The sequence below is a fragment of the Cyprinodon tularosa genome, unplaced genomic scaffold (assembly GCF_016077235.1).
Source record: "Cyprinodon tularosa strain WSP-4 unplaced genomic scaffold, ASM1607723v1 ctg74, whole genome shotgun sequence".
NCBI classification, from domain to species: domain Eukaryota; kingdom Metazoa; phylum Chordata; class Actinopteri; order Cyprinodontiformes; family Cyprinodontidae; genus Cyprinodon; species Cyprinodon tularosa.
Genome location: NW_024039496.1, coordinates 343,536 through 368,927, shown reverse-complemented (window position 1 = coordinate 368,927; position 25,392 = coordinate 343,536). Strand labels below are relative to the sequence as shown.

The following is a 25,392-nucleotide window of genomic DNA, read 5'->3' as shown; positions in this document are numbered from 1 at the left end:
ACAAGGGGAAGGAATGTTGCTGCACTCACATAAACACGCACATAGACACACACATCACTTTCCTATCTCTCCTGCTGCTGCTTGTCTACTCCAGCTAGGCTACCACACCGCCCCATTTACAGTAATGAGTTTGTCCTGAAATATTTAGCAGCGGATCCCCCAGGCTGCCGCTGTAAAACCACTTAGAACATGTCAAGTTAGAGTCAACATTTTTTTAAAGGGAGTACCTAAACAGCCTCTGTTCAGGAAACATAAATTAAACAGGTGCACTTCCTAAGATCAAAACAAAGCTGAAACCTATCTAATACCTACCCCACAGGAGGAGGGCATTGCTTAACAGTGATTTTACCACCCCAAAACACTGCATTGCACTGCTTTTTTTATTATTATTTTTTTAAGGAATGCATTTTTTTTTTTTTACGTCACTTGCTTTTTAAGCCAACGTTTGGCAGTAAAATGTGCCTACGTATAAAGTCAAATTCTAAATAAAGTTAAATAAAACATTTTTTTTATCTGATACAAGGAAAAAGCCTAATAAAATACACTAAAGTGATCAAACTTTAAATATTTTTTGTCAATAAACATGATCTTATCACTTTAAAACCTAAATTTATAGCCAAATATTAGATAATACAACTGAAAGCTTTAAGGCACTTTACATATGTTATGCCATGCATAATCTTAGTTAGAATGAAAAGTACATTTTAACCCTTTAAAGCCTGATCCAAGAATAAAACAAAACAGAAAGTTACTTTTTTTTGGTTTGAAGTCCTTATTTGGCCTTTTAACAAAATATGTAAAAAGAAAAAACAGAAATACATTTTTGATATTAATAATTTCTTACTATGCGATAAGTCAAGATTATGTTTTGTGTAGTCTTCTGCCCTCTGTTATCAGGTATATCTGATTGTGTACAATAGGATTTTGAGCAAAGTTTTTACCATTAAATTATGCAAAAGGTGTCAGACGTAAAACATTTCAGAAACTGTATGTGTCAAATATGATACATTTGGCATTACAGGGTTAACATATTGATTAAGCTTTATTAAACACCCTGTGCCCACATGTAAAATGACAAAGCAGCCTTGTTCTGATAATTAATAAGCCAAAGGTAGGTCACCAAGGCACATGAAAGTGAAGTAGTTAGTTAATATATACTATTGGTGTCGTATAGGCTAGGAAATTATAAAGTTTAAAGTATTTGTTGGATGAAATAAATATTTTTCAATAAAACAAAAAATATTTCCACTGAAAGGATTCAGGTTATAACTGCGTAAGTTTCACCTTTCTATTGACTGCAGTTTTCCCATTTTTTTGGAAAATAGTCTGTAACTGTTTTTATGCACAATTATTAAATGCATGCACACTTATCAAATTCTTCCGCTAATTTGCACATTTGATTTTAACTGAGTATCCACATTTAGAAAATATATTTTTATGTAATATTGTCCCATAATTGTGATTCAAGCAACCACATTTTCCAATTTTGGAATAATAAAGGTATCCTACTCCAAGAAAGCCCCAAATTAAGTTCTACAAAAAGTTGTATTGCCACCTATTATCACTTACTATCATAACATAAATAACAGAAAATACCAGAAGTCCATGTCGGCCACCCCTCAATTTACCTTGTCAAAGTAGTCCTACATTTCCAAAGGTTGCAGGTCAGGAATAAGAATTTATTCTGATTTCAAAAAGAGCTGGTGCTGCACATTTATATAATTATATAACAGCGTAAAACCCCTCATTCTTTATAGATTCCTGATCCATCATATCGGTCCAGCTACGCTGTATTAACAGGCACAAACTTCTTCTATTGGTCAAGTACATGGATCAACTGAGATCCTTTGTGTAAAAATACATTTATCTATCAGAACCAGCATCACCATCCTTAGCAATTTGAGCTGCTTTAATTTGTCTATTGACTCCAACCAGCAGTATTTGATCCAGACCTTCATCAATGAGCCTCCTGGTGTCTCCGAGCTAGATGGGGGGCCAGGGTTGGCCATGGCCACCCTTAGCCAATCATTGGCCACCCCTGTGGTCACCCCTACCATTTTTGTCTCTCAAGTAGAATATTCAAAACAATTAATTTTATATATATTAATAATTACTCGTCAAAAAAACCCACTGTAGTTAATTATGCACATCAGTATACCAACATTAGAGATGATTTTGAGTTATATGCCGTAAAGAGAAAATGATGCGTCTCTGCAAGTCATCTAAGAGTCTTCAGTGAAATTATGGATACTGTAAATAAGTGTTTTAATAAAACCCTATTAAATTATCAATTTATGTAGATATCAGTACTTATAAATATCAATTTAATGTAGAATTATATTGATAAAAGTAGGTAAGTGATGACAATGGAAAAGATGTTCGCTCCAGAACTTAAACCACAAAAAATTTGATGCAATACAGCTTTTATCTAGACAGATGTTTAAAAATATGCCTCTATTTGTTAGCAAAGGCTGTAGGAAACTAGTTTGTCTTTATTTAGAAATGTGAATGTTGTGCTTGTTCCTGTTGAAACAGTGTGGATTGACCCTGAGGTTCTGGTGCCTCTCCACTTTTGGCCACCCCTCGGTATACATTGGTTATTTCATGGCCACCCTTATACAAATTTTCTGGCTGAGCCTCTGTCTCCAGATCTTAGATATCACAAATGACCCCTATTAAACCCATTCAAATTCATAACTTTTCATAATTTCATTCCTGCCTCCAACACATTTAATAACAAAAATGATGCTTTTTCAAAAATTAAAGCAGATTTTATAGAAACCTAATATTGCGTAACCAAGACAACAACAAAAACTATATAATCCAATAGAGTAGGACTTATCAGATGGACTGTTACATATCAAGGTTTCAGCTTCAGAGTTTACTCAGTTTGGTTTGAAGCTCGTGCCTGATCGCTCCCTTTAAGTAGCGCGCGTGCATGTCAGCAGCAGACTTGTTGACAGCCAGCAGCTTGGAGTGACACAAAGCTTTCAGATCACAGCGCTCAAGAAAAACCGGATTTGTCCCACTGTGGATTTAGCATCAGATCCGTAATTTGAACAAACACCGGGAATCAATCATTAAAAGTTCATATTTATTTATATACATGCATTTCTCCAATCGTAAGATCAGAAGTTACAGCTTCAGTGTTTTGCTTGTTAGTGTTTTACCTCTTCCAAATTCCTTTTAAATCCAGTCCGAGTTAATCCTCCACAACAGAGGGACGCATCATCTACAGTCACTTCCAGTAGATACTGATCCGCGATTGGAATTTAAAAATACAACAAAAAGAGTAAATGAAGACATTGGATTTGTCGCTATGTATAATTTCCTTTCCTTACAACAAACCCGCAATCATTACAGTTTTAAATAGCTTTATGGTTCGGTAACAACCAACTGCCTTCGCATCTCTGTGGGATAAATCTGCTGAATCTTTCCAGGAATTGAAGAGCTGAAATAAAGGCTACCCGTTATTCAAGCACTACGATAATCCAGTTGTAATGAATACTTCCGTAAGCCGAAAGCGTCCGTGACAACAACCCGGAAGTAACTATCAAAAGACTTCCGCTGAACGGGACGTACCATGTAACTAGCTTAAATGGGGAACTCGCTATTTTATTAACTCGAAAACTAAAATATCAATATCAAAAAGAATCTTATTAACAAAATATCATAATCAGTGTGTATTATATAATATTTATTTGAAGAATCGATAGCTTAAAAGTATATTTGAAAAAAACAAAACGCGTGTGTAGATAAATATCCCCCCTTTTATGATAAATTTGCCATCTTGTGGCTTTTTCTCTTTTTTTTTCCATCCGGGGAGTGAAATCGGCCCAAAGTATAAATATTGGACTTCTTTACAAAAGTGTACACAGTTAATGCGAATATTTTTTTTAATGGCAGTGTTGAATACATTGTTAGAGGGATCATCAGTGCAGTAACGGCTGTTATTGTGGGTGTTTGTTTACTGTCAGAGTTTTGGCGCGCCTGGATGCGATTGGAAGTCATCGTCAGTTGCATGAGGAAGGTATCTGTTTAATACCACTGATTTCTGATAATACGCATGTAAATACTCATAAATATCCACTGTATAGATTAAGGTATTGTTTGAGATCCGGGATAAAAATAGTAATACACCCTAAAAATTTTGAATCGGATGTTTGTCATTCAAAACTAGACGCAGGTTCATAACTGACACGAAAAAAAGACGAATAAAAGCACAATTACACGATTTACGCAACTAATCAATGAATGTTTCAAAGGTAGGAGACATATTTTTGATGGAGTTGTTAATATATGTGGGCGTTAGCAATCAAAAAAGGAAACAGATTACAACATTGTATGTTGTGACAAATTGGTACAAAGAGACTAAAACAGTTTGCAGAGATTTGGTGCAAAAACAAACAAGTTTAGAAGAAGACTTAGCAGTATTTTTTTCTGTTTTTGGATCTTGCTTTCTGACTTATTAATGGGAGAAAGCAATAAATTGAGAATAAATCTGTTTCTGGTCTCTGGACTATTCACTGCTTAATGTGATTGTAAATATCTGCTAAAAAAGTACTTTTTTCACAGATTTTATATATGATTTCATAAATTTATAAAACAAATACTTTCTTGTCCAACTCATATGATCCTTTTAGGTTTTAAGATACTTAAAGCAACTGTGAACCCAAACAAAAATTTGACTGACATCTAGAAATGTTAGAAAAGTGTTGAATTTTGACATGAATGTTTGTAGGACCTTTAACAGAGTACCTCACTTAACTTAAAACAAAAAATTAATTTGTATGATATAAAGTGAAAAATAAAATAGGGACTTTTTGGGTGAATGTCATTGCCAGACCCACAAGAACGGTTTGTAGTTTTAGAGTCATGTTACACTAGAGTTGGAAAGCATAAGCTGTTTGGACAAGTTAAACAAGTTCACAAAACTTGTCCTGCTCTGCAAAATGCCAACGGTGCTTGACAGCAAAGGTGTAACAGAAGATACTTTAGTGAGATTGTTTGGATGTATTTTGTCTTTCTTAGAAGGTTTAACTAAAGCTCTCTTTAAAAAGAACTTATACTTATGCTCTGATGTTATTTTCTATAAGGAGATTGTCTTTTTTCTGATCCATAAAATCCTTAAAGCAGTAGTTTCCAAATCTAGTCCTACTGTAAATGGGAGGTATCCTGCTTAGTTTACAGTAATTAAAGAACTTTATTGATTTCAGAATGGAGAAATTCACCTATGCATTTAACCCATCCTTTTGGGGAGCAGTGGGCTGCCATTATGCAGCGCCCGGGGAGCAGTGTGTTGTTAAGGGTCTGGCTCAAGGACCCAGAGTGACAGTCTGTGGGAGCTGAACTCAGAACACCTGGGAACCAAGCACAATGCTCTAATGTTGCCTTGATTCAACACAGCTTGATTCAATGTCATGCCACTGGTGACATGCTAACTGGACACCGGTCCAAACAACCAAGCTTGCTCACACCCACAGTAAAGGGCATTTGAAAGTAGTTTGGTGTACTTTTGGAGATGCCACCCAAACTCAGAACAGTTTAGCTGCGAGGCAACATTCCTCACAGATACACCTGCATTTAGCCTTTAAACCTAACTGCTTGGGTTATTTAATAGAAGTTTGCTAGAAGGCACTCTCTCTTTCCTCATTAATAGTTCTCCCAAAGTAGAAAAGCATTAAAAAGCCATTCCTAAAAAGCTAAACAAACAATCCACTGGACTTTGTTTCCAAGTTTGAAGATGTTTCACTGCCCATCCATGAAGCTTTTTCAATTCAAAATGTCAGAAATAGTGTTGAGTTCGAGGCTTTATAGAGTGGACCAAAAACAAAGCCTTGTTTTGTCTTAGAAAACAGGCTAATTGAAAAGATCCAGCCATTTAAAAAGCCCAGCTCCATATATGTTTGGCCTCCCTTGTTTGATGTAACAATAAGCCATTTAGGTAGAAATTTTAAGTGTAACAGCAGGATATCCTTCAGAAAATATAATTCATTAATTATAATTACATTATAATTTTATTTTCTGCCTGTGTGTTTTTCAGGATGGAGAGCTGCCGCCATGTTTTTCAGATCTCTGGCATCAAAGCCAGGGACAAGAAGAGATCTTTGATTAAGGGCATCTATCAGCTGGGTGGAAAATACCTTGGAGGTTCAGTAAGTTGATATTCTTATGATTATGTTGCAGAATTACATGTTTGTTTGTTTTTTTTATTTGGTAATTAAAAGGTGTAAGATTCAAGTTCAGTTCCTTTCTCAGTCATTTTAAATAACTTGCTGCTGACATTTTGCACATCTTTACCATTGTTGCTATTTCTTATTGTATTGGTTATTTATCCTTCTTTTACTGACTACACTATGTTTTCAGAACACCTTTCTGCTGTACAGCACTTATATTTTTAACCTTTTTTCACTTTATTCAGTTTTTATATACTTTTTTTATACATTTTTTGTCTATACCTGCTGCTTTGCTGTTACAACTAAATTTCCTCATTGTGGGACAATAAAGGGATTTTCTATTCTAATTCTCCTTCTTTTACACTATTACCTCTGTTTTTAAAAGTTGCTTATTTTCATTAGGCTTCTGCTAACACACATGAATAACCCCAGGTGCAACAAAATGCTGCAGGTTGCTTTATATCAGATATTGCTAATATCTGACAGAAATGTGGAAATTCATTTCTAAAGTAGTATTTCTCGTTCAGCTCATCCTTTAAAATGAAGGGATTATGCATGTTTGGATTCATTAAAGGCATCGTGGTGGATTCTCTCAAATTTTTGTAAAGACCTGCCCTCTTCACTTTAAAAAAATGCACATGCACAACCCTGTACTCGTTCCCTAGAGGGAACGCCTGCTAAACACATGCTAGAGCAAGCATGAGCCCTCGTGCACGCTCTGTTTAAAAACTGCTGTTTGCATCGCTCAAGCTTACTTTCCAAAAGAAGATTTGCAATTTTTCCACTATGTCAGACTCACCACTAAGTGAAGGGGACAAGCACGTAGGATGGCCTTACTTAAACATATCACCAAAATGCTTGACAATTAGGAGGACCACTTATTTTGATGATCCACCCAGAAAAGGAACATCCTCCACTACACCTTTAATCGTCCATTTTCCCTCCAACCACTTTATAACCATCTACAAAACTCAGCTTCTGCTTTTCAAGGTTACTGAAGGATCTTCATTTGTTTTATAGGCTTCAAAATTATCATCTAAACTATCTGACTTATTTAGCAAAATACTTTGTTTTTCAATAATAAAAAGGATCATTTATATTTTTTCCCACATCTTTGTGAAGGTGTTGTTCCTAAAAAGTTTTGAACTGTATTAAAAGACACTGCTTTCTGTGACATTACATATAAATGTGAGTGCATAGAAATATGAAAATACTAGATGCTTTATTTACTGATGGATATCTTTGTCACACAGGCTGTAAATTTACTGTAACTAATCTGCAGAGTTTTGAATAACGTCGAAACCATTACAGATGCTGGATCTTTTGCGATTGTAGCTTCATGTTTAACCAATAAGGTTAAAACATTTTAAGAGGTTCCAAATATTCACTGATGATCATGCAGTTCAGATCCTTTTGCCAAGGATTACATTCAAAACAAATCCTCGATATCGCCAAATTCACTGACATATATTGTTTAAAAAATGATCTGCTTCATTAGGCATAAGTACAGTGTTATGATTACATGATCCACATCATTTTCTTGGTAAAAGTTTAAAATTATGTGGAAGGGTTTTATTTATTCCGAAACATCAACATTGTTTTCATACCAATCTGCACACATGCCTTTTTTCATTATTTTATTTGACATATGTCCAAAGGAGAAGCCAAACAAAACATTTATCGATCCAAACCTTTAAGAATTAGTCAGCAATTATTAAAGTATATTGACTACAAAATCAAAATTGTCAGAAAGTCTTAACTAGGGGGCAGAAATATTTACTATATTTTCCTTATTTTCTGTTTCTAGAGAACAGATCATTTTGAGCTCTGTACTCTACGTGAGTTCTTTGGAATCCGACTAAATTAGACCCTCTGCCAGAATAATGAGAAGTATATTTACTATTGTATGCAACTGTAGTATTTTAAAAACTATTATATATAAATAATAAGCGTGCTTTACATTGGTGCTTGTTCCCTCAGACAGCTGCTGCTACACTGCAATTTCCCAGCTTAGGATTAATAATGTCTGTCTGTCTTATTTCTTTTTTTCTTTCTCTCTTTTTCTTTCTTTGTTTCCTTCCTTCCTTCCTGACTGAAGTACAATTAAATAAATGTGCAACTTAATCTAACACTGTTATGGTTCTTTTATAATTCTTGAATAATATTTTTACCTGTACTTTCTAGCTAATTTTTTCAACAATTTGTACCTGAAGAAACTCATTTTCATTGTCCTTTCATTAGTCATCCTAATTTTTTGACTCTTCTCATGTATATTTTCCAGATATATAATTACTGCACCACTCATCTCATAGTCCCCCAGGTTTTGTCCAGTGAGAAGTTCTTTGCAGCTTGTGCAGCAGGTCGGTTCTTAAGATTATTATTGGAAAATCACTGATGTCTTAAAAGGATATTGTTATTTTCTATATCTATTTCAAAAAGCTGGTTTATTGTTATCCATTCTACTCCTGAACACTAAGTGGTCTTACTTCTACCTCCAGGCAAGTGGGTTGTGACTCCTAACTACGTGTTGGAAAGCGTGAAGAATGGCTCCTGGCTGCCTGAGGGGCCCTATGAAGTGGCTATTTTCACCAACTCCTCAGCTGCTTTTCACCCCGTCAGACAGTGGAGGGAAAAGGTGACAAAAGGTAGAATTACGGGGGCTTTCCAGGGTTGGAGAGTTCTACTCATGGTCCAACAGCCCTCTAGAAGAGCCATGTTCAAGCGGTGAGATTCCACCTAGATATAAATCCCCCACCAAAAACTCACGTATTAATGACATTTTTTATCATCTAGGCTGCTGAAAGCTGGCAGAGCAGAGGTGTACAACTCCCCTCCTCCTACATACACTTCCATCAGTCATGTCATAGCAAAGCCTGTTACGGAGAAATCAAAATCCCAAAATGCACCTTGTTACCCTGTGAGCCACATCGTCCAACACCTCTTTGGGGTAAGTTAAACATATAATTCTGATCTTTCTAGGGGACTTATTCACCTTGAACTTTTCAAAAAATTTATTTTATATTTACTTTGTATAGATTTACCTTTAAGTCCTCATGGTATCTTTTAGGGAATATTGGCTAACCACAAAGCTAAATAAAAAGTTAGATGTGCACTAGAGAGTAGACATGCACTGATCCATTTTATACCAATACATGGACCAAGCGCATTAGCCGATACCGCTGCTGTTGAATGAGTTAACTGTATACCTCGCCATGTGGTTAAAGGCATCTTATGTGACACAAGCATTGTTAAAAAAAAGTAATGAAATAACACAGGTTAAATCATCACTAGCTGCTGTGTACGCTTTGCTTGATGATGTCATCAGCATTTCAATCTTACAAATGAAGTCATTAGATCCATATAACTTTATTGATGTTTACAATATCAGTGACACCAGAAATTACCGGATCAGAAAGCTGGATCGGCTAATTAGTCAATATGTGAACTGATATCGGAGCCACCTATAGGGCTGCAGCATAACTACCAGTCAGGTCAGAGGGAAAGATGTTGATTAGCAGAGTTTGTTTATTAAAGATTTAGGGGAGTGATGACCTAATGGTTAGGGTATTGCGCTTGGAATCCAGAGGTTCTGAGTTCAAGCCCCACTCCCACGGACTGCCACTCTGGCTCCCAGAGCAAGCGCCACACTGCTCCCCAGGTGCCGCACAATTGCAGCCCACTGCTCCCCAAGGGGATGGGTTAAATGGGTTAATTTCGTTTTTCTGTACTTGTGACAATGTAATGGGCTGGGTATTTTCGCAAAAGTCCTGAATCGATCCGATTTTGATTCATGCAGTTCTAAATCGATTAATTTCGATTCAATCTGTTTTTACAATAATGAAAGTTGTTCAACTGTGTTTCAAAATACGAGCAAGCAGACGTGACACAGCGGGGACACAGCAGACATGCATAAGCTGCAATATCTTCACTGCACAAACCATATTTGCAGTGTTTTCTGTAACAACTACAGGGTGTTTTCTGGTCAGCCCCCATTTGTTAATGCCTTCAGTCAACCTATTGGCTATATTTGCAGATGTCTGGCTTGAAGTCATCTTGGTGGTCTGTAGCAGGAGATGCGAGGCGCGACTCATCATCAGTATAGTGGGAAGTCACCTTAATGTTACATATCCAGCACATTATCTTTAGTTGTTTCAAATCCAAAATGGTTCCAGACATCAGACTTCAGTTGGGACAGCTTGCTGAGTGGTGTGTTACTTCGATCGGCATTGGCACACGCCTGCTCATTTAAATGCGAACGTCATGCGCGTCACAATAAAACTAATCGATCTCATTCCCTACACATCGATTTTTGCAAAAATGTAAAGGAATCGATTCAAAATTGATTAAATCGATTTTTTTTACCCAGTCCTAGTAATGTTGCCACAGGTGTAGGGAATTCAATTCTTAGGAACATGGAGTGTTACGGCCAGTGTTTGTGAAGGTATGGCTCAGAAGCTCAGTGAAATCCTCCAAAATGTTCAACTATCTGCAGTTAGCAGAGTTATAACAAAGTCGAAGCAACCGGTAGTGAGAGGAAGTCCTGTCCTGTCCATGGATTAGGAATGAAATATCACCTATATTCATATGAGTCGAAGCCGATGAGTGGATTCCTCTGGAAATATAGTGTGTTAAATACACATGAAGGAAATCTGACCTTTTTTCAAGAATAACAAGTTTGTGGAGTTATTTAAAGGAACACACTGAGTGATGCAGACAGTGCAGTGTTCAGGTTAGGTGAGACCAAAGTTGGACGCTGTTATTCCCAGCAAGAAGCATGTCAGTTGCTGCTTAATGCTGTGGGAATCCTGAGACAGGGAAGCTGTTTAGAATTAAGAAGATAAATTGGTGAAATTATAAAGCAGAAAGTCTGTGGTAAGAAAAAGGGAAGGTTTAGAACTACATCTCTGAGAAGTTATGCAAAAGTTACAGGGTTAATATGGAAGCACTGACGTGTGAAACTGACCCAGGTAGAGTTCAGACATAAATTGGACAGAGCGTCTCTTGTAAGACTTGAAAATATTGTTCACAAAAACGATATAAATCCAGTGTGACTGATGTTTTTGTTGATTTGCAAAGATAAACTGGCAAAGATCTCTGCCTCCAGATGTAAAAATCTGATGGATACTTATCTGAAAAGATTTTTACATAAAGATGTTTCTACAAGGTGCTGATCCTGCGTTGCCAGATCCTAGTAGCTCTGTAATAAAGCTACTAATCGATTCCTCTCAGCTTTACTTTTTTTTTTACTTTTCAGGCCCGATACTTTTCCACGAGGTGCCAGATTTGGCCCGCGGCTCTCGAGTTTGACATGTGTGAATTAGACAATAGCATTTTACTATAAACAAAGAATTAGTTGTTATTATTAAATGATTGACTCGGTATGTTGCCTTTCTTGTTTGACAGAACGATCACATGGGTCTGAGTTGTAACGCCCCCGAGGATTATCAGTCCAACAGGAAAACTGGTTTTCTTGATGGCTTCCCTGATTTGGAGGCAGAACTCAGAAGCTTTGCTGTCAAAAAAGAGGTGTGTTTATTTTTGCAACTTGCTCTAGAGAAGCAACATTGTTCAGATTTTAACAGGATTTGTGAAACGTTCTATTTTCTACATTCTGCTCACTTAATTGACCTTGTTTGCCAGTTCTTTCTTAACATTTTTAATGCGCTTTCTCCCTGCAGGGACGCCCCAGACTGCCCTTCCTTGAATTTCTAGGTTACCGTGACCCTTATCGTCCCCACACACAGGTAGATGTGCATACATATCAACCCCCAGCCACGATCACTGCTATACATTCATCTATGGGCTAAATCTGTGTTTCATCAGGCAGATCAGGTCATTCAATTTCCTTTATGTCATACATTTCAATGGAAAGTGACATCAAGTGCAAGGGCGCATCAAAACCAGGTCACTGATTTAACCACCTCTCTCAACTGATCTGAGAGCTGTGATTGGCAGACCTATTAACAATACTCTCCACCGTCCTGTCCATACTTTACCCAAGTGGATGCCTGTCAGATTGCTATTAGGACTGCTCTTGTATTTCCATTCTGGATGTTCGGAGTCCATATGCTATTTGCCAATAAGCGATGGTTAGAAATGACCCTCAGGAACTGATGCCAACTCACGACTTATTTCGATTACCCTCCTGCCCTCTCGCTTCTCTTCTTTCAACTATCCGTCTGTTTGAGTGCCATGTTTTTTCTCCCCTTCTTCCCTCATGCTTCTTCCGTTTCACCATTGTTCTGTTATTCCTCCAGACAATTGTAGCCGACGTGAGCAACGTTGATAGGATGATAGAGTGCGGCCTATTCAGCGAGGCCTTGGACTCAATCAGAAGCGCTGTGTTTCCAGGCCTGTTGCCACCAGCGGCGTACCTGATCTCCCTCTTGGAGTACGCACAGCAGGTAGGACTGGAGTTACCTGACTGCAGCAATTCCCACCTGCTGCTTTGTGAGCCTGAAGGGCTGTACAAATAGATCTCTGGTTACACAAGACGTGCAGATGTTGATAGATGGGTAAAAGGAGAAGTCCTTTATGTTTTGTACCTTTAATTTTGATTGACTAAACAATTTCATCATTTTTTTAAACTTGACGGTAAGAAAAGTCAAGATAAAATTTACTGTTATGTTAAGATCAGAAGCTAGTTAATTTTGCAGTATTCTAGGATTCAGTTTATGATGATACATGATCTAGTCCAAAAGTCTCCTGTCGTGTTTACATTGGGTAGGGTAACGCCACGTCCCTGTTCCTGAGAAATTTCCGTCAGGCTATGGAAAACCTGCTCATCACCAATCCTCCTTGGCTAGCTCCCATTGCTGTGAAAAAATACTACGGCCAAGTGCTGCAGTGTCCTCAGTGCAAGACGGGTTTGTGGCCTCTTCTAGAGACAGCCATCAGGTACACTCCAAGTAAAAAGTAGAATTCTTTGGGTATATTTCTTCCCTTTTATTCTGAAACGGCAATATTCTTATTTTACTTTGTCAGACATCAAGCAGCCTTGGTATTTATGCAATAATCTAATGTGAAAGATCATTTTATATTCACATATGTGATCAAAAGATACTGCCTGACAAGCAGCGACACCTGTCACCCACACCCTGGACCCGCCATGCCAACCTTGGTGCATTTCTACTGTGACATCATCTCATTTTGCCTCAAGCTTTTCAAGGGTGAACTCTACTCCATCAGCAGCAGGTAACCACTTGATAATAAAAACAGTCATTTATTTATTTTTTTGTTGTTTTTCTTTTACTGTATTTGAATAACATCTTTAAACATTTTAGACAGCGTCCCATACTGTATGTATAACATTAAGAAAGAAATCTTTGAACGTCACTTTCAATTCTACGATGTCAAAGTTAAATCTTAAAAACATCTTTAAAACATATAAATCTAATTTGGTAGTTTAAGTTAAAATCGAAACTATATCTAACTTATTATATAACGCACTTATGCAACAAAAGTGTAAATTTAACAATGCGTTTTTCCAATTATTTTTGCCTCACAATTAATTGAGCTTCCCAAAGTGAAATATTCTGCAAAACCCACATAATCATAGGGAAGAATGCTAAATTCACAGTTGTCCAGCAAGTAATCCTGCTGATCTTAGTACCCAAGCATAATATCGGAAAGTTTTGTGGACGAATAAAATGTGCAAAAAAAAATCTGCACAGCCATCAGAATTAACTGCAGGCTGTAAAGCAAGATGGAGAGTTTTAGAGCCAGTTCTTTATTAACCATAACATACATATGCAGGACCTGGGCCAACACTGTCATATTCCTTCTCTGCATGAAATCTGTCCTGAACAGAGAAAATGTCAAAAGCATCAGGAATGGGCAAAAAAGAAAGAATAGAAAAAGACTGGACTGCTGTAGTGCATAACAGAAATATATCTTTGCATTTCTGCTTTAAAAATGTTTTAGCTGATGTCTGAGAAACAGAATTTGGGGTTAAGATATCTCTATCAGAACTGAGATATTTTCTTAAAATTTTTATGTTATGTTTAAAAGAATAGAACCGAATATAAAATCCCTTTATCGTCCCACAATGGGGAAATCGTGGCGTTACAGCACCAAATCTATTGATTACATGAATCTTCTTTTATAATTTTATTTGCAAATAGTAAATAATTCTTCCCTTGATGTTATCTTTTAAGGTGCACCCATAACCACGTTTTTGTGTTTTTGTTTTTTCATCAGAGACTTTGTATTCCCTCACCAAGCACCAGCCCCGTCTGCATCATCTTCGGGTTCTTTGCTTTATGGAACCTTCTGGACGGTGTGGGAACGGACCACGTTGTTGTCCCGCACTGTGAAGAAACTCCTTCAGCTCCTAACAGAAGCTGCTATTGTGGTAAAATCATTCAATCTAACGCACCGCTTAAAGTGTCCTGGTCTAGCTGTTTTTCACAGCGCTCTCTCTTATCATTGGCATAATGTTTATTCTTACTGCAGGACTTTGCTGAGGGAGGAGAGAAGCAGGAGCTTTATTTAGCAGACACTCTGTTGGACCTTCTGTCTGTGTTGGTGGAGTTTTGGTGTCAGCAGCACTTTAAGCTGAATCAGAGCCTGGTGGAAAAGGGCCTCAAAGACCTGTCAGAGCACCTTGCTGTTGTTAGTCAGGGTATGTATGGAAAGGAAAAGGCATTCTGTGTCTTTAGAGTCTAGATATTTCCCTTAGATTCTAAATATTTAGTTTTGTTGGGTAAATGTAGCTCTTGAAACACAGTTCTGTATCGGAACTCTGTTGCTGAATGCAGTGTGTCATGTATTTAGTGAATTGTTTTAAATATCCTCATCCACAAAACATGTTGTTTTTAGATCACCAGACATGTTCCGTTTGTATTTTCCCCTTTAGATTTGCCTCCAGCTGTTCTGGTAGAGCTGGTTTCCAAAGTTCGCTCTTCCAGGCTAAAGTTGGGCATAGCGGATGCCATCTTCAGGAATCTCTGCTACAGAAATGGGTTTGCTGTTGGAGATGAACCTCTTTCTCTCAAAAAAGTGGTACGTTTTAATGACGGCAGTGTTTATTCCATTCGTTTTGGATTCTGTCTGATGCAGGTGGTTCCACAATCATGCTGTTAACTTTAGATGAATGACATTTTCATTCCAGAGCATCTACAGAGACGGTAGCAGTCAGACCCAGTAAAATAACAAGTTGTTTTTTTATGCATTTTTTTTATTATTTTTTTTTGCAAATATTCTATCCATGCAGATTGCATTAGAAATGGAATATCTAGTATTTGTGAAAACCTTTCTATACATGAGCTTTTTCCATGCAAGGCATTTAGCTGACACTTTGTCATATTTTTATGCTGTTCTGAAAGTTTTTTTATTGTTAAATGTTAACAGATCTTTAATAGGAGCAATTTATAGGTTTCCTTATAGTTAATCCCTTAACTATAAAAGATTAGTTTATTCTGATGATTATACAACTTATCGAAATTTACAATCTGTTTAGCAGAATCAAATTCCACCAAGTTAAAATTAAATTTTTTTTATGTGACAGTGTTTGTTTCTATTGCTCCTATGGTTTAAAATGCTGGAGTGACCAGAATTCTCTCTGGGAGGTGTAGAATACCTTAGAGCTGCTTTCCCCCTAACTGCTGCTGCACACTGCCTGTCAGGTGCTTCACAGTAGGCTTCCACTTTGCTTCATCTGCTTTTATAAAACGACAAACTTGTTTGTTTGGAAATAATTGGGGATGCCAAAATAAGGACAGTCTCGGTCTGAAGGTCTAAAAAGTTTCACTTCATACCCCTTAAGCTGATTTATTTTGTTCTAAAACTACAGGCGGAAAACTATGAACAGCTCTCTGTTTAGCAGCCGCCTGCAAGCTGCCGACTCGACTATTTAATCAGTTTTTGTTTTTCAGAGTTTTGTTGTTTAAATGTTTTTGAATGCCAAACTTTTATAACGGTTGTGAATTTTTAGCAGCAGTAGAAATAATTGTTGTTTTTCTGTTCGGAATAAAAGCATTCAGATGTTTCGATACTTATTATTCTTTTTTATTTGGAGTAAACACCATAAAATGGTGAAACTGGCATTTTTACCCGAGGTGATCAAATTAAGTGGATCTAGAGCGTATTGAGTTAATGCCTTGTTATCTGGGGGTTTTCTTTCTCAGGGCTAAATCTGAAATTCTTCTTAGAAAGTATTTTTATTCTGTATGACGCATCTGTTCGGATCAAAGGTTGCAATACAACATCTGGTCATGATTCCCTCTCAGTTTCATAAGGATGCTTCCATCCACTCACAGTCTGGGTATTCTGTCCAACCTCCTTCGTGTCCGTTTGACTTCTGACAGGTCTGTTCGTACCTGCCGGCTCTGGGAACCTTTGCTCAGAGTCCCAGCTTCGCTTCCCACATCATAACTGGAAAAACTTCCCACAGCTGCACCAGCAGGTGAGTCATTCAGCCCGTCCGTAAATCTTGATGTGCGTTCTTGAAAAAAGCCTAAAACGGAGCGCATATGAGTAAAATATGAGTTTGAAATAGTGGCTGCACTTATGTTACAGAAACAGAACCTCCATTTGCCCATTGGGGCGAGATGTTTGCATCGCTCATCGTCTTTGTATGGTTCAGTGAGTCTGAAATAACAGACCTCCACCTGCCTCTGTCCTTTAACAAAAGAAACGGGTGGAAAAGTAAAGATGTGACGGGGAAACTTGAGTGCAAAATGAAACAAAGGAACACCTGGAGGGAGGAGGAGCGTGATGAGGTGAAGAGCAGAGATGCATGAATTTATAGGAGGGTTGGGGGGCTGTGGTGGGGGCTTTGGGAAATCTGGAGACAGGCGAGTAAAAGTCAGATGGAGCGTGAGGAGCTGGCATGTGATGGGTCATGCCCAGGTCTGATATTATCAGTGTTTGCTTGCTGACAGGAGGGGCACACAGGGAGGTGAAAGACACACACACCCAGACTGCCATGATTTGGACAGGGACTCAACAGATAGACTGAGGCATCCCATCAGGGTTTTCTCTTCTCCGCCCTCGCACTCCTTCCCCACCTTTTCGATCTATCCTTGCATATTAAATCCCTCCTCTTGATGCAATCACTCACGCGCACACTCTCTCTCCCCTCTTTTACCAATATCAGACATCTGCTGTTTCACCAGCAGGTAGTTGGCCCAGAGTAAAGCAGAAGTCACCAGGGAGCAGGTTCATTTGAAGGCTACTGGTTCATGAACTGACCAAATCTCCCTCCCTCTCCGTTTCTTCTACCCTTCCTGCTTTTCTTGCGCTTTTACTGCTTTTAGTTAATCTTGACACATGCATGAGCGAAACGCAGAACGCAGCCTGTGTGGAGGAGATAAAGAAATGCCAAAGGGCATGTAAAATCATTTGACCCCAAAAGAAAGAATGGAGTTACAATGACAAAGCCTGTGATAAATTACAGACAGAAAGCAAAAAGCAAATCTTGTTTCCTCATTTTCCATGCTTGAATTCATGATATTGTTCATAATTTCATTGATCTTGGCATTTCCAATCAATTAACACATCTTATGTTGAGGCATTTATTAAGTTAGGCACTTTTCTGAAACTCGACCTTCTATGTTTGCACAGCTGGAAACACTTAAATTCTTAAAGTCTTCCATAATAAATGCCTCAGATTACAAAATAGATATTATAGACCTTAAAATATGTCGCATTTTGTTAAACTCCGATGCAAAAGTTTAGGTGGCTCTGCAACAAAATCCTGCTTGTTTATTGATATAAAAAATATGTTTTTTAAAGCGAAATGTAACCCGCTTCCCTTTAACTTCTGAATGATGGAGGACATAAGTCTTTTTGTGCGTGTGTGAGGGAGGGTTATACATATGAGAGATGGCGGACGCTTCCTTCCCCTCCAGCAGAGGAGTCGCAGTGAGGGCAGGTGTCCAAGCTGCAGCAGGCTGACAGGGCGACTGATTGACCGACTGTTTGGATGACCGTTTAACTTGCGCTGAATACTGTTAGCAGAAGGGAAGCTGTAATTAAACCGAGATAAACCTCCTGCTGCTTTAATCTGGCCTCATGCGTTGCTCAGGTGCTGGTGTCCTTTAAAGAACCTGACAGCAGGATTTCATTCAACATCCATGTCCAGTTCTCTGCAAAAAAAAATTGAAATATCTACTTTTTGGTGATGTTCAAATGTTTTTTTTTTCTTATTATCCTTGTATTTTGTGACCTTTTCATTTAGTTGATATAAAAGCAAAATTATAGGTTTTCAGTTTTTTTTTTTTTTACAACATAAAAAGAAAATCCATCTTAAATACTTTTCAGTAATTTTAGATTGATTATATTTTTTGTCATGAGAATTGTTTAGAAATTTGAAGGGAAAATAAATAATTTCCAGTTTGAAAAATCTTTATCCACTTTGTAGGTATAATTAAGTGTTTTTTCAAGAACTCAGATAAAATATTTAAATTCTTTAAAAAAATATTTCCACCATGGAATGGATGAGCATGGTCTTGGGCATTAGTGATAAGGTCTCAAGCTCCACCTTGTGGAGTAAAGCCTCAGATTTTGGAGTATATCCACCGCTGCAACGTGTTAAAAGCTTTAATCTGAGATTGTTTGGATATGTGATCTAGCAGCCTCATGGTCGCCTTTCTTCAGGGGCATTTCTGGATCGTCCCACTAGGAGACTTGGAGCAGATCCAAAATTAACTGGAGTGAATCTACATTACATTTTGCCGCATTGAAATCCTCACGCCTGGATTATTGTTGAATTTTATAGTAATTTTTAAGGTTTGTGAAAATAAAAATGGAGTTTAAAAATTATTTTAAGTTTCAGTCTGTGCTCCTCATCCCATCTTTTAAAACGTCCATCCATGAATCTATTAGTCCATCATAAAACAATCCTCCTCTCCATCTGTTTGCAGTACTGCACATATTTTTCCGAAAAGAAAAAAGCAGTGCTGGAAGCTTCACTTCCACCTTTACTCTTTGCTCAGATTTCTAGTTGGATATCTGCATCCTAAAACACTCCCTGCTCCAGATCTGATAACTGTACAACTAGAAGCATGCTTACTTCCTAAAATGGAAACCCAATCCCAGAACAGCACCTTCAGCCTCCAGCTGATGTGGACAGAGGGGCACTTGGGAATGGCAGTTAGGATGGGGTGGGGGGTGGGGGTGGAGATGAGGAACGGTAGACCCTCATCATAGACCACATTATGGAGTCTCCCTCGCATTCACACACACACACAGCTTGTCTCATCTGTTCTCATCCCTGTCCTTGCTAATAACAAGCAACGTGACAGGAAGCATGTTTCCTCCTCAACTGCTGGCAGCTCCTTCCTGGCTTCTGAACAACCCAATTACCAGGGAACAAGCTTCTTCCCTGTAATACGGATGGCACCTCCACTTCGGCGAGGCGTTCGCTCACGTGCGCCGGCGTATACACACAGGACACCTGTCAGGCTCCGTGCCGACAGATTCTCCATACCCACACACAGGACTAGTGACAGCCCACAGCTATTAGCACGCCACCACTTTGAAGAGGTTTCACTTTCTTTTACTAGTTATTTCCCTCTAATGTGCTTGCTCACATCGAATTCTTCATCTCCGCTTTTGAGTTGTTAAGTGGGAGGAAAAGTACTTTGGAGACAGGAATAGAGGCTAGGACGTGTAAAGTGTGTGTGGCCAACACAGCGAGAGGTTTGACAGTTATTGTCAGATCTGATAGAAGGATACCCCGCTATGAGGGATGGAATTTGCTAATGGTATACTCTACTGTGCAATGGTGTTACATGCCAACTTTGCTTCACATTTGCTAATGGGTACAGGCAGAATGTGCTAGACTGGCGCTCTGATCACTAAAATGATGCACTATGGTGATGCATGTTGATGGCAGCATCATACTGTGGGCTTTACGTCAGAGAAGACATCTGGTTAGAACTGATTGGGATGTAGATAGAAGTAGGGGTGGAACAGGGGATCTCATAAGCAGTTAAGGGAGTTTTTTGAAGAATTTTGAGTTTGATTTCAGTGTTGAACTTAATGTCTCCTTCTCAATCCTTTCTGTCTAGAAGTCAGAACCTGCTGGTGACTGAAAAGAGCCCTGAGCAAGAAAACGTCCCCAAAGGCATGAGCAGAGTCAACGCAGCAGGTATGTGAGAACATGGCTTTAGATTTGGAGGATTTGTTCCTTTTAATGGACCGAGGCTTGATGGTAATTCATCATTAAAACTAAACGCTCAGTCAGTGACATCCGGGTGAGTGAAGAGCAGACTGTATGGGGACTGTAATTGATTTGCATCTAACAGGATGTTGCTCATATGCAGTCAGATCTATGAAGTCATCTTTTTTTAATTGTTTTTATAGGTTTTACACTTAGTGCTTTTTGTATCATGTCTTCTTTTTTTATCTCCTTAAGTTGCATAGAAACCTAAACTGATACTTTCTGTTTTTCCCATGTCGTATTCACTTTTATAGAAATAACAAAGGTGTCACTGACGGGGATAATGGGCTTCTCACAATAAAAAAACTCACATATTAGTACCCAAAGTGTGCCTCAGATCTTCATTCTAGGGATGTTAAATGCAGCAATTAGGGTAGAGCCTCAGATATACGGCGGCCACACTGATGGAACTTCCTGCAATTATAGGCAGCGTACTCCGTGTGAACTCTGGAAAGTGTCAGAGCTCATATCTCCCTCCTCCACCTGATCAGAAAGGCCCTGTGCCGGAGCAAAGGAAGGGTGGAGGGTAAAGAAGAGGCACAGGAGGAGGGAGGGCTGAGGCGGGAGACTCAAGGCTGTTGGCATGTGTTGTTTTCCTGCTACGTGATCGCTATACCGATGTGCTTGGCATTAATTTTTTATGAACCATTGGCACCACATCCTCCCCTCTCGCCCTCTCATCCTTTCCCCTCTCATCCCCCCTTTTCCTCCCTTCTTATTTTTCCTATTACAGGCACTTTTCACCCACATGTGTAAGCTTGCTTTCTTGTATTCTACACATCTTTTCTTTAGAGCATCTAACTTGCCTTGTGGAAGCCCTGTATCTTTGTCACAGTTGCTCAGAGGGCTGGGGGATTTGGGAGCAACTTTTTTTTATATATATATATTTTTTTTTCCTCTTCTGCCTTTGCTTCTTGAAGCTCAGGGTGGATATCAATTTTAATGAACCTAAATATACTGCACATAAATTGTCAGACAAGAAGTGCTGAGTTTCATTGTTAGAACTCTGTTTGCATTTGGCTGCTCGTCACCGTGGAGATGAACCATTAATGTCAATATTTAGTTTTTCAAAACTTTTTAGTTTTTAACAAAGGGCGCATTTTTCATACTGGTAAAATAACTATTAAAGCCCTTTTTTTCTTTTTCAATAACCTTTAAAGAAAAGTGCTATTTTTTAATGTTTTAAGTTCCCTTAATTAGTAAATTTCTAGGCTTTTATGTATTTTTTTTTTTTACAGAAAGCGTATGTCTGGATGCCTTTGACTATTAAAGCTTTCTGCGGTTCTTCTATCCAACAGTTTTTTTGGGTAAAACACAAAAACGGGAAAAGTGGACGAGTAGAAAACCAATAAAAACTTTTTATCCTGATAAAACGCCTATGGCAGATAAACTGTTTATGTAACTAAAGAAGAGCATTTTCCATTATAAACATATCTCATATTCTTATTTTTTTCAGCAGATCTCTCATTGAAACCTTCTCTTGAACAAACTTTTTTTTGTGTGTGTTTTTTTTTAATTATTTTTTAACATATCCAAAAAAATAACATTTAAAGATATTCCGCAAGTAACAAAGAAATCTGGTTTAAAATCTGGGCCTATAAAGATGAAGGTCAAATAAAAATCTCTAAAATCTTTTTAACGAATACTGTAAAATATCATAAGAGTGTCTGGGTTAAAGTGCGTTGCATGTTTTTTGTTCCAAATTTCTGCATAGGCCGTTCTGTTTGGCAAACATGTTCAGGAATAAAGGTGACACTAAAGCTTAACAGTAACCTTTATGAAGCAATGCCTTGTAATATTACATTGAATTCACTTTTTGAGGTGACACATTGATGGAGCCTCATTAAAGAACAAGTGAATTCATAAATTTAACAACAGTTTAGCTGGAGGGAAACCAGGAGCTTAGCAGGGACTGGTGACGTTCTGCTATATGAGGTCAATGTGCAATGGTAAGTGTAAAAAATTAGTAAATGGTCTGAATTTTTGAAACACTTTCCTAGTCACACTGATCACGCTTATGGCTTTACACTAGAACTACATTCACACAGTCACTCTAACTAAGGCGCACACATTCTTACACTGATCCTCGTACAATGATCAGGATCATTGTTGATCACCATTTGGATTTTCTCCTCTTACCCTTCAGAAGTTTCCTTCTACCTGCAGCTGCACCCACATTGTGTAGAGGTATCCCTTATGCTCCCAACTCAGAGTTTAGACGAGGTCAGCATGCATTAAGACTGAATAAGTTTTTTAAAGCTTCACTATGTAACATTTTTACCTTCCTATATCCGTAAGTCCCTGTTATGTTAATCTAAGTGTTTATGAGAGGTCTGTCGTCTCTCCCTGCATCTCTAGCCAGAAAGTCACACTAGCAGTGTCGCAGCTCATTTCTCGTCTTTAGACAAACAGCTTTATGGCAGCCCAATGCAACTTCATTAGTGTCCATAGCAACATGCCTCATTGCTGGGCTACACGCAGGTGTTCATAGAACACGATTGTCCTTAGTGGTGTTTTAAACTCTTATGTCTTAAACAGATCCATAAGAGCAAATATACTTATCTGTTTGTGTCCGAATGCATAAAGTGAATAGAAATACATTATTATTGGCTTTATTAGTAATGGCTGTTAGCATTAAAACAAATATCTGACCCTTTGGTTGTTTCTCTCTTGCATCTACAATGCACCAGCTTGGCTTTGACGTTATGCTGGTTCTCACTTTGCTTTTTGCTAATTGTAAGGTTTAGAACAAATATGCAAATTATGTTTAAATTTGGGTTAGGAAGTTTTTTAATGCTTAATTTTAGGCTTATTGTCATGCTTAGGGTAGAGAAAGTTAATAATTTTCAGGTAAATGTGAACTTATTTCCTGAAAATATGGGCATGCTCTGCAAAACGGTGGCTTCCGGGCAAAAAGCTCCATGTGTAAAACCTGGAAGACCTGAAAACGATGAACAAACCAAAAAAAATCAACCTCATGTCTTGAATTTTCTTAAAATTCACATTATCTGGTGATTGTAGTTATTATTTAAAAACATTAACTATTTCCATCGGATTGTATTTAGTTGTTACTTTAACTTTTTGTAGAACCTAAATTGTTGATGGTCAAAAAAGTATTTTTTTTTTGTACAGAGGGAGAAATGGCACAGAAACAATTTCACCTAGGTATATAGAGAGCCTTCAAATGTATGCTTTGTTGCCGCTCAGCAGATGGTTTACTATACAGAAAGCTGTCATGCAGCAACATTTGTCCTGTTGTCAACATTTTAGGAACTTTTGTCTATACTTTAATCTGGAAGTTTATTCACATGCCACTGCTTAAAAGAATTTCTAACCATAGAGTTCCTGCACAATCACAGCAGCTGCGCTGCCTTTGTCCTATTCTTCCAGACTAGACTTTATCTTTTCATATAGAATGCTGATATTCTGACAGCTGGCAGTATGCATGCTATCTGCTGACCTTCGCCTGTCTTCTCTTCATAAAGCTGCGTATTGAGATATATGATAGATAGATCGATAGATATTTAAAAGTATTGAAAGAGTGTACTCTGTGTTTTTTAAAGTTTTTCAGTATTTTTCACAGTGTAACTCTAAATTGACCCAAATACTTTATGTTGGGGATGTATAATTTTGTAAAGAACATCCAGAAACTTTTGCTTTGTTTTTTACAGTCACAATAATTAAACCTGATCCTTTGCCTTAGCTGGTAGAATTTTGAACCATTTGCTGCAAACATTGCTTTTTAAAAATAAAGTGTATATAGTTTGAAAAACAAAAACTCTTTTGTAACCATGATGACTGTTTATTGTTTCTACCTCTGACTTTTCAATAAAAAGATTTATAAAAATAAAGAGGAAAAAATTTCCAGCGGAGCTGCACTAATCTTGGCTTTGGGAAATAATTTTGGCTGCCATGGCTTCTGGAGCCAGTGACAGTAGTGCTCTTCAAACAGTTTTAAATAGATTCAATAACTGGCTGCAGAATTCCCCCCCTAACAAATTCCTGACAAATGGCATTGTTACAGGCTCCCAGCAGCTTTTTGGTCCGGAGGATCAGCGGGCCAAGCGGCTCTTTACAGGAGAAAAGCAAGCAGACCGAGGGGATTTAAAGCAACAACACGTATATTTAACTTTTCTATTAAAGTGTGAAACAGGGGATTTATAGAAAAGGACAGGCGGATTTATCCTTTCCGTGCTTGTAAATGCTGAGCATGCAATTACCCCTATAATAGAGGCGTTGTGTCCAAATTGGAGCCATTAAAGTGATTTAACACTGTGCGGATTGGTTCTGGCATTTGCGAGGATGTGTACACATAAGGTGCAGTGAAATGGTTGTTTAATCGCAGCATTTTAGCGCACAGTAATTGCGCAGCGGCCCACAAAAAAAACGGACATACCTCACTCTAAAGCTCACTCATTAAGGACTGTGGTTTGGACTTGCTTCCTCTGTCTGTTTAGCTGGGTTTTATTTTTTTATTTGGTGATGGGCTGCTTTGTTTTAATAAAAATCCAAAGATGATACCTGATGTAGCATTGAAATTTAGTTTTTATAAACAGACTGAAGTGTTTATAATTTCATCTGTTTTCATCATGTGAAATGTGAAACGCATCATTCCAATTGTAAAATGTAAGAGGAAGTAAATTTTAAATGGAGCATGCCGATCTACAATCAGTTCCTCAGCCGCAGAGTAGATTCTCAAAGCTTTATCCACATTGCACAATAGATTGCTAACTTTATGGTGAATGTAGCTCATAAATTAGGGCAATATATGACCACCTTTAAAATCAGCTTTACCATTAAAGGTTATAAACCAGGTTAGTTGGGCTGGAGTTTCTGTCTGCTGCTGGTTTATACAGAGTCTGGTTTCAGCTTAAGCTTTGTGACCAATAGCTTTTGATCATATCAGGAAGGGCTTCTCAGTGCAGGTATTGCTAGATCTTATCGTTAGTACCAGGGAATATCTTTGTTTTGGCTTTTGTTGGTGTTGCAGAGCAGAGCTGCAAGCATGATGCATGTCAGTGTCCTGAGGGTGCTCTACTATTGCGCAAA

General features: G+C 38.0%; 2 protein-coding genes across 4 annotated transcripts in view; one reads left to right on the top strand and one right to left on the bottom strand.

The window, feature by feature from the left end:
* kiaa0825 (KIAA0825 ortholog) overlaps positions 1–3,524 on the bottom strand; it is a 168,425-nt gene extending 164,901 nt beyond the window's left edge. For both annotated transcript variants that reach the window (XM_038269873.1, XM_038269874.1), the window contains exon 1: positions 3,171–3,524. The gene's annotated coding sequence lies outside the window, so the exon portion shown is untranslated. The remainder of the gene's footprint in view (positions 1–3,170) is intronic.
* Positions 3,525–3,802: 278 nt separating this feature from the next.
* The window catches only part of slf1 (SMC5-SMC6 complex localization factor 1), a 43,322-nt gene continuing 21,732 nt past the window's right edge, over positions 3,803–25,392 (top strand). Inside the window, exons 1-15 of one of the 2 annotated variants that reach the window (XM_038269870.1) lie at positions 3,803–4,026; positions 6,044–6,155; positions 8,458–8,536; positions 8,675–8,900; positions 8,970–9,123; positions 11,580–11,702; positions 11,855–11,920; positions 12,434–12,580; positions 12,904–13,073; positions 13,236–13,370; positions 14,376–14,529; positions 14,631–14,799; positions 15,034–15,179; positions 16,484–16,581; positions 20,192–20,271. In XM_038269870.1, coding sequence (XP_038125798.1) covers positions 3,995–4,026; positions 6,044–6,155; positions 8,458–8,536; positions 8,675–8,900; positions 8,970–9,123; positions 11,580–11,702; positions 11,855–11,920; positions 12,434–12,580; positions 12,904–13,073; positions 13,236–13,370; positions 14,376–14,529; positions 14,631–14,799; positions 15,034–15,179; positions 16,484–16,581; positions 20,192–20,271 — 1,891 coding nt within the window. In that variant the 5' untranslated portion in view covers positions 3,803–3,994. Of the gene's footprint in view, positions 4,031–6,043; positions 6,156–8,457; positions 8,537–8,674; positions 8,901–8,969; positions 9,124–11,579; positions 11,703–11,854; positions 11,921–12,433; positions 12,581–12,903; positions 13,074–13,235; positions 13,371–14,375; positions 14,530–14,630; positions 14,800–15,033; positions 15,180–16,483; positions 16,582–20,191; positions 20,272–25,392 lie in introns of both variants that reach the window. The other variant, XM_038269871.1, reaches the window with a different exon arrangement.